This window comes from Rhopalosiphum maidis, chromosome 3 (assembly GCF_003676215.2).
Source record: "Rhopalosiphum maidis isolate BTI-1 chromosome 3, ASM367621v3, whole genome shotgun sequence".
Classification (NCBI taxonomy): domain Eukaryota; kingdom Metazoa; phylum Arthropoda; class Insecta; order Hemiptera; family Aphididae; genus Rhopalosiphum; species Rhopalosiphum maidis.
In genome coordinates, this window is record NC_040879.1 from 10214203 (window position 1) to 10224741 (window position 10539).

Consider the following 10539-nt stretch of genomic DNA (forward strand, 5'->3'; position numbering starts at 1 on the left):
GTAAATTGAACCTAAATTGTTTGCGTTTTACATTTGTAACTATTAAAAGTATCATTATTCAGTATTCACTGTAGATGCATTTTTATTCTTTAAACTAAATATATATTTCTTTTAACCTATATCACAATTTTTATGTTAGAATATATGAGAAAATGTTATTAAATTATATAGAATACAATATATTATAAATAAATATTAGTAAAATATTACTCATCAATAGTATTGATTCAATACCAAATAAAAAGACATAACAATTTTGAAAAATATGTATGGCTGTGTTAATGAGTATAAAATAAAATCTCGATAGTGATTATTAGTGTACCTAATCATTTGATTAGTTTTAATGTATTCCATATTGTAATCAAATAACAATACAATAATAATAGTCATTAGTAATTTTTTACTCATTAGTTATTAATTATTTATTATAGATACACATTAATAAATTAATTAAACATTGGCCATTAATAATCAAAGATAAATATTTGATTAAACAGTAAGTATTATGTATACATGATACATCGGACACATTATACTAACTACAGAGTAAACACAATTATCTATATTAATTAGATAATAATATAAATTATAATAATAAATACAAAATGCCAGTTCATAATAGTATTATTACTTATTATTAATATCGTTATCGTTTATTATATATTTTTAAAACAACAAAAAGAAAAGAAATTGTCATTTGACTGCTGTAATAAGAATTAAATAGGCAGAGGTATACTATGCTGATGTTTTTGTTGTTTTGATGTTATCTTTTGGAATCTGTATAAATATTGTAATTGAAATATATATTTTTAATTGAAATTTTGTGATTCATTAGGTCATGAATGATATTTTGTTCATATAATTGTCGAAGTCATGGTATGTTTTAAATTTCTTTATTTTTAAATTATGTACCTATAAATATATAATTGTATAATTTAATATGACATTTGTTTTTTAATGGTTTGCGCAATTTAGTAGGTATAAATAATTTTAATGCATTTTTAAGAAATAGAAACTTTTAACAATTTAAATTTAATAATATAAGCCTACCTAATGAAATAATTTATCAGAGTAAAAATTCAATTTCACTGATACTGCAGTGTTATAATAAAAATACTTTGAAACTTAAGAGTTAGAATATATTTTTTTTTTTTGAAACAGAAAAAAATGTATAGGTTTTTAAAAATAACTGATATTGGTCTTTAAAGACTATATACTTAAATTACAATCGACTCTAGATAATTTGAAGTTGGCGGGACTTAAGATAAATTTCGAAATACACAGAATTCGAATATTAAAAGCAAAAAAAAAAAAGAAATTCAAATTACTGAGTTCAGAAAATTGTTTTGTTTTTATTATTATAATTATTAAATATTTCAGAAAATTAGGCGTTATTACATCAATTTATTGTTTTTAACATGTAAATATTATTATAATTTTATTACTATAAAAGATTATTATTTTTTGAAGAAATCAGTAGGTATATCAAAAATAATAAGCTAAATATATAGACAATAATTCTATAATAAATTATTTACAAAAATATAAAAAATACATTTAGTGAAATAGTGAATATATTTTGACTTGCTGAGCGTTGAACGGATATAACTTTGAATTATCACGCGATAAGTGGTCAGTTTCCCAAAATTTAATTTTGAATTATCAAGTGTATTTAAATGAATTGTTTTTATTTGAATTAACGGGAGCTTTTCAAGAGAACGAATATTTATTTAAAATTATCGAAAGTTTCGAATTATCGAGAGTTGACTTACTGTATTTGTATTTATTTTATTAAAATGTAATAGGTACTTACTGGATTTAATATTTTGTTAATATGTGTTATTTTTAAAATGTCAATAGACTACAAAACAAATAAATAAAACAAACAGTGCTCTTAACATAATGTATATAAGTACTGCATATACCTACATGAATAATAACCGCAATAATCGGAATAATCATATTATAAAATTATAATATTTTATCCTCACGTGACCTTGTATACGCATAAGGATTAAATCTGAAAACTTTGGGATTAAACCCAAATAATAATTACTCACTAAAATGTAAGTGTACATGTTTTTTTTGTTTGCACTTGAAGTTTGAATTGACTCAAAAGTTTATAAAATAATGTAAATAATATAATATGACATAAATAAATATTATGATAATAATTGAATACTAATAGTATAATAAATGCAATGTTTTAGGAAACAATGAAATCTACCTTCCGTATTACGAACAGTAAAATAAATTACTTTAATAATAAATAAAAGTAATAATAAACATATGATCAAATAACAAATATGAAATAGGTACTTATAGTAAAATTGATATAGGTAGGCTGACAGACTGCGTCTCCGCTCAGAATCGCTTTTCATATACAAATTATATGCAATGATAATAATATAATACATATATATATATATATTAATATTCTTGAATTCAAATTTAACATATCTTCTACGGTGACTCACTTGATATTTTGATTTTTACTGTACTTTAGTTAGATATAATATATACAAAAGTCAAAGATAAATTTTCTCAAACGATCGGTTTTATTTCTCACCTAAATTATGTATTCTCAGATACATTTTGGGTTAGATATTCGTCGAAATGAATTGACAAAATAATATGTTATATTGTGCATGTTACCAGCTATAATTTTATAGATATTAGGATCGTGCAATTTTTTTCTGGGTCCTATTAACATATACATACGCATCCATCTCATCACACTATTATACCTATAAATGTGGGCATTGGTAAAGCGTGTGATCTACCGGTTATTTAGAAGTTTAATGTGTGATCTACCGAGAAAACAATAGATAACTAGTTAAATAAAAATAATACGTAATATTATGTAACTTAATTAAAAAAATAACTATATTTAATACATAAAAGTTTTTTGTGCCTACAAAACAAATGATACAATTAATCAAAATATATAAATTATGTTTAAAATATGATAATTGTTATGATATTAAAACATAATAAATTTTTTTTATATCTTCCAAAAAATGTATAAATAAATTATTTCGATTCGTTATTGAACGATGCCGACATTCAATTAAATGGCGTCTTAATAGATTTTCATTAGTCCCATGTATTTTTCTTAATATTTTGAATTTTAATATTGACCATAAACATTTTATTATTTGTGTATTAGCCACATTTACAGGATTCATGAAATTTTTAGAATGATTGACAATTAAATGATTATAGCCAATATTATTTAGACTGGAGTATAATTTCCATTCATCAGACACTATGGTAGCCCCCGGAAAAAATTCTCTTTGTATAATTAGAATTAATGTACTTTCATCTCTTCGTTCAACAATAAAAAATCTGCGTTCTAATACATCACCATTTTTCCAGCATAAACCAAACACCCAAGGACCTTATCACCGTGTATTTATTCACAAAAGGCATATTATACGTTACCTATTAATAGTAGATCACGGCGGACCCATTAGATCACACGCTTTACCAATGCCTAAATATGTATATTGTATATACCAGGTGTTCAATAAATTTGTAAGCTCCTAATTACTATATATATATTTTAATACCTAAATGGAGCAATAAAAAATAACACTGCTGGACATTCATAATATAAAATATTTAATAACCTCATTAATTATGAGGTATATATATAATTAATTAAATATTACTATCGTTTATTATTATCAATCTTAATTATTTAGTCTGAAGATTGTTTCCAAATTTATTGAACACTATATACCTATGTTTCGACTACAACAATTTTCTACACATCGGGATAAGCGCCGCACTATAGTTTGTAATTTTATAGGTATATTAATTTTTAATATTATTCCGTTTTCCGTAAATCTTAGATATTTACTATTCAATCATTAAAATAAAATAAAAAAAACCATATGACTAGTTCTGTTGTTTAATAATGAGTGTCGTGTGTACCTTGTGATTGTAGAGTAGGTTAATGACCACTGTACGTCTGTACAATGAATTATGGATATGCTAAATTTGAATTTAATGATATATATATATATATATATATACAATATAATATAATAATTGTATATATAGGTATAATATAAATAATTTTGAGCGAAGACAGTCACTTGTCAGTATAATTCTATAAATAATTATACATATTATACATTAGTAATACGGTAGATTACATTAATATTTTGAATATAAAAATATATATTGGATGCATATCTTTGATGTTGTAAATCAGTATAAGTAAAATTTATCAGAAATTTGTTTTTCAATTTTAAGTCTTTTTGATAGACCCTTAAAATTGTTGGTATTTAAAAATAAAAAAATTCTTATTTCTATGGATAAGTTTTAAATTCTTAATATTTTGAACATTTTATTCTGTATTGAAAATAAAAATGGAATAAGTTTCTATGATTAATATTTTTTAATTCTTAAATAATTAAACAAAAAAAAGGTAACAAAATCGTTATTTAATATGTAAATTTATACCTACTTAATATTATCATAATTTGAGCTTCTAACGTTGATAAAAATTTAACGTAGTTTTTGTTAAACTTTTTAAATTTAAGTAAGAATAACTTATTGAAAAATATTATTTAATATTATTATGAATAGAGGAGATGACTAAGATAGTTTATTATATCAATACTTAATTACATTTAAGTAGGTATAGGTACTTAAAAGTTAAAATGTTTATTAAACATAGGTACTTGTACAGTATAGAAAAATGTCAATAATTTCAATAACACATCTGGAAAAATAATACATATCTATATCATATATACATCTTCCTAGGTTGCAAATTACGAAGCGATAAAATTTGCTTTCATATTTTTTTGTGACATGTTACTAAATTCGGTCGCACCTCCATGCTTGAAGTCTTGTCTGAAAAATGCTACTGTATATATTATGATACATATAACATATGTACATTTATACGTCTTAATATATCGACAAGGTGCTTTGTTATAACAAATTAGTATGATATTTTTATCTTTTTAAACTCGTCATTGATGAAATCGTAATCATTATTAATTATAATAAACTTAAATAATAAGTGCGTAAATTCACGATCGTGATAGCTATCGGTATTATTTATCTCGTATCATCCCGCCGACATCGATACCCATTCGTGTCATACGGAACTATCGCTCACGATACTCCAGCTGTGAGCTTGCTGGACGATTGCGGTCAACCACTATCTAGTGTCCACTGTCCAGTGAAAGTCTAGAAAGCTCATGCCGTATTATTAGTTGTGATTTTCGCTAAAACGGGACATCGGGATTTAACAATAATATTATTATTAGATTATAAGAGCGGCGGCGTTCGTAGTGAGCTGTACGCAGGGACGCAGCTGGTTATCACGACGAGTAGTGGCGGCGGTGACGATAGTGTAGGTACTATCGGTGTTTTCGATTGTGGCGTTGTCGTCGGTTATCACTGCTGCCGACAATGATAATAAATTTCTGATTATTATTATCCATTTACCCCGGTCGAGTGCGTTACGACTGTATTCTAAAATAAGCCAATTATACACCAAGTTTACGGCTGAAACGACGGCAGCCGACTAGCACACGAGCACACGTCGACGAGGCCTTTTCCGTGGCGTTCAACTTCGTCCGCCGACTCTTGTCATTCGACATTGCCATCGGCGACGGCTCTTCGAGCTTTCGTAGCAAAGTCCACCGACATAGGCCGTCTTCGTCGCAAGACCCTCCTCAGCCGTTTCTCGTCAAATCGCCTTCACGACTACGTCGCAGGCGGCCGTCGTTTCACAAGTGATATGGTGCTGACAGCCCTGTCGCCCGGTGCGTTCACGTTGTTGTTGCTCTCTGTGGTCCTGGTCCTGGCTACTGCGCTCACCGCAATCGTCGTCAAATTGGCTCTGACCTGCTGCAGCCCGACCTGTAGCGACACGGACGACGAGGCTATCGAGTGCGAGTACCACAGCCTAGACCGCGACGCCGAGGAACGAAAACCCGATTCGCGCCGACAACGACTAGCTGATCGACGCTAACGACTATTATAATATTATATAGACGTCGACTACTGCGGTGAGTATTCCTCGCCTTTGTATTATTGTACCGCTAGGGCTCAGGGCTCCTTTTGTAGTATTAAAAAGTGCACGTAAGCATTTAAAATGGTCTGTGCTTGAAAAAAATAATCTCTACGTGTAGACGATTATTCAAGTCTCTCCCTATTAGTTGAAAATTAATTAGTTATTTTCTACGTCTTTGATAGTATGTTATAATCGTTGCACACCGTCGCAATCTTGTGACAATGTGTTCATTGATTGGGTACCTAACTCAGTGATTTATTTTCGCATCGTTTTATGCATATGCATTGTACCTACAACTAACCTAGGTGCCTCATAAGACTATTGAAATTGGTAACGCGAACCTGTCGATGTAATATAGGCAAATCGCTGTTAGGGAGAGGCGCGTTGTAAATCTATTATACAAGTATTTACAGTGTTATAACCTAACCTACAGTATTAAAAAAAATTGACATTAATAGGCACTGTTTTTTTGTAGTAAAAATTTAATACAATTTTCAATTTTCAATTTTTAATAGCAAAGGATTAAAGACTTTGTGACGGTGCCTTGTAAGTTTTTATTACATAAACCTAAAAAAATATAAATTCATAATTTTTGATTCTAAGCGAAGCGATCTATTGACTCATGATTTATACTTTATAGATCAAAATTAAAAACTCCTTGTATTTTTTATAATAATCAGGAAAAAACATATATACAAATTAAGAGAAAACGGGAATTTTAACTCAAAATCAGTTTTTGAAAAAATTGATTTAGTTCTTTTGGCACAACTCGAAAACGAACTAGTAACTACTTTGATAACTTGAAATTTTCACCAAATGTTTATATAATAATATTTTCTATATATATAGGTAATCCAATATTTTTGAAATATTTTTATTTTTTTGGAGCATTTGTTGACATTTGAAATTTTTCGTTCATTTACTATTTATATATTTTTTTAAACTCGATAATACATGTTTCCAAAATCAAAATGTTTAAAAATTCAATACAATGTATTTCATAAATTATTCATCTACCAATTAAAATATATCATGAATATATTGTCATAATATTTATTTTTAAGCGTTTAAAATTTAAAAATTTTAAAAAGTTCGTAAAATGTCGAAAATTTGTAAATTATTTTTTAGTTAGAAATTTATAAAAAAAAAAGGTTTCTTTCTATGTTTAAGATTGGAAAATTGAACATAAGATTTATCATAAGTTATTATACTCATAAAATAAATACAAATTTTACCAAAATAGGTTATACATATACTTATATTTATATATAAAACTAATGTGTGCAGTTTTTCATAAGATTTTTGTTGAAACTCAATAAATGATAAGTGCTCAGTGATCACTAACATTAACTCCTTCTAAGCAGTGTTTAAATTCAATTATTAACTAATAATTTTAGTTTATAAAAAAAAGATTTATGAATTAATATTTATATAATACAAAATACACATTAATTCAATTAATGGTCAATAAATAAATAAATGTATTATATATTACACATTAATGTATAATAAATTAATCAATAAATAATAAGTGATATTAAAAAAACATAATTTTACAACACAAAAAACTACCTGATGAAATTAATCATACTTTGTGATCAAATTTTAAAATGCAATCATTGCAAAAAAATTTATATAAATAATATTTAGTTATTAAAATTTGAGTAAATAATACCTTATTGTAAATAACGTAAAACGTAAAGATTCATACAATATAAATAGATTTAAGTTAATCTATATATTTCGAACATTTCATTGCGTTTAGTAGTATTCATAGGTAATATATTATATAAACATTTTAAGTACCTACGAATATTGATTTTAAACTATAATAAAATAATTAACATCATTATTTATCATTTAATACGTAGGTAATTTCGTCAAAATTTAAACTATAAATATTTAAAAAAATAATTGTGATGATAATATATATTTTAGATTTTCTAGTTTCGGTAAGAACAACTTATAAAGAATATTATGTTATATTTTCAATTTTTTGGTATAACTGACATTTTTTTTTTTTAATTTCTAATTATAAAATAATTTATGATTTTAAAGATTTTGACAAATTTTGTGAAAAATTGAACTTAATATGCATATTGCATATAAAAATAATTTGTGACTATATGTATAATTATACAGTTATAAGAACAACTTATTTTTTAGTAATTAAACTTATTAAATTTTGACCCCAGCGAATAATTTTATTTATTGATAATTATAGAAAAAAAAAACAAAAAAAAATTGAAAATTTTACCATGTATAGAAAATTATAATTTATATTAAACATTTGATGAGAATTTCAATATTTACGGTCATTTATTTTTAATTCCAATATAAAAAAAAATATCGTTAAAGATGAAAACTAGATTTGCGTAAAAATTTCCGTTTTTTAAATTTTTTTATTTGTATTTCCTGATTTTGACCTTATTAATGTACAAACAATAGATCCAATTATGTATCTGTAACAAACCTCAAAGTTAAAAATCATACATCATTGTTAAATCAATACATTCATCACATTGCTCAGAATCTAAAACAAATCATGAAATAATATAATTAGCGATATAGACTTTCTCCTATTTTTGTATACAATTATATACCTACATTGAATTCAAATTTAATATATCTATTACAGTGATCTCACTGGACATTTACTGTAAAGCAGAGCAATATACCCACATGCCTATATTTTTTAATTATTTTTATAAAACATTGATACCCATATATTTTATAGATATAGCTAAAATTAGCTATAATACTCAACTTATATAAACGATCGGTATTCATCTGTATCCTATTTCGATGGATCGAATACACTACATACAAATGAATATTAATTAGTATAATTTAATGATTGAAGAATCGTTTTAGGGAATTTATTTTACTATTGTTATCACGGTTGATTTAATTTTATTCAGATAACATTACATTTGTCATACCTTCTATTGATGTTTAATAACTAAATAATAATTATTATCATAGTAAAATATATGTATTATATTTTATTATTGGTATTTGCTATTAACTTTTAAGTCAATATCACCTTACGGGGCTTACCGTATAGCAGTATGAATTGATTCTTGGTATAAAACTATAAACAGAGTTTTATGTTATAAAAAATATAATACATCGATATATTTATATATCCAAGTTAAATAATTAGCTGCCTAATAGACTGCTTCTGTTTTCAATAAGTAGGAAACATTAAATTATTTCATCCAGGTATTCCATTGCAGAAATTGTCCCATTTTCAAGCCTACAAGTATAATTTGATGATTATTAAAAATAATAAACACGTTATAAAAATTTAAATTACTATTTACCTTTCTTTTGCGCGTTTAAATTTTTTTTCTATAGACTTGAATTTTTTGGGAAACGTTGAAATTTCATTGGATTTTTCATGATTTTTAATAAAGTCCATTTCGAAGCTTTGTTGTTTGTTTTTCAATTTAATAACGAAATTTTTAATGGTCAGATACGATTTATTTATATCTTCGTCAATAAAATCGTTCCATCCTTCTAGGTGGTTTATAGTTTTTATATTGTTCGTGTCGTAGTGATTCCATACAGTTTTATCAAACTTGTGACCGACATTTGAAATCATAAATGTTTCAGTAATATAGCTTACGAGTTCCAATAAATCTAAATTTTAATTATGTCTATTAATAAAATATTAGTTGAGTTAATTACAAAACTGTTTTATTACTTTCGTTCTGTGGTGCTTCTTCTTTAATTTTAATCCAGGTGTCTTCGATTTGTTCAATAGGGACCATAGCGAGACAACATATACGACGTATTGTTTTTTTTATATTAACATCATTATTTTGTGATAGCCCTAAGCTTTTAACTTTATACCATATGGAATTTGCATAGTGGAATAAAGATAATTTAATGGATATTCCTCTCCCAAACGTTTCTTCAATAGCAGGTATGATATTTAAATCCACATCAATGTAAAATTTGCTAGGATTAAACTTAAAATTGTTCCTATTAGCAGTAGTATTAATGAGTCGTAACATTCTCGAGTATGTTTTCGTATTATTTTTATATAGCAATGCATATACCTAAAAATTAAAATTATCTCTTTAGTTAAACATCAAATTATAATATTAAAATAAATTATAATTACCGTTGTTACTATTTTTTCACCTACAAAGCAATGACAAGTATATAAATGCTTGAATACTTTAGTTTGTAATTGAATGTTGAAACAGCTCATATAGATTGTGTCAGTAGAACATAATTTCCGTAAAAATTCTGTTGTTCCAAGTACTACAACCTTGTCATCGTAACCTCCATACCCTAAAATTATATTATTAACATATTTGCGTAACTATTATTAATTATTAGTTTAATTAATATGATTTTGTATAAATACCTAAAATAAAATCTTTTCCATCATTTGTTTTATGCATGTCAGCAGCATTTATTAGTTCAGTTAATTTTGAAGTAGTCATTCTTTTGGTCAAAATATTGTCCTTTCCGTTAATTAT

At 25.6% G+C, this 10539-nt stretch overlaps 1 protein-coding gene across 1 annotated transcript; it reads right to left on the minus strand.

Annotated features, from left to right (window-relative positions):
• Positions 1-9250: 9250 nt before the first annotated feature.
• On the minus strand, positions 9251-10065 carry LOC113560224. The gene is made up of 3 exons (XM_026965989.1): positions 9753-10065; positions 9370-9688; positions 9251-9302 (listed from the first exon to the last, which is right to left on the minus strand). Exons 1-3 carry the CDS (start codon positions 10063-10065, stop codon positions 9251-9253), a joined length of 684 nt encoding a protein of 227 aa, XP_026821790.1.
• Positions 10066-10539: the final 474 nt, after the last annotated feature.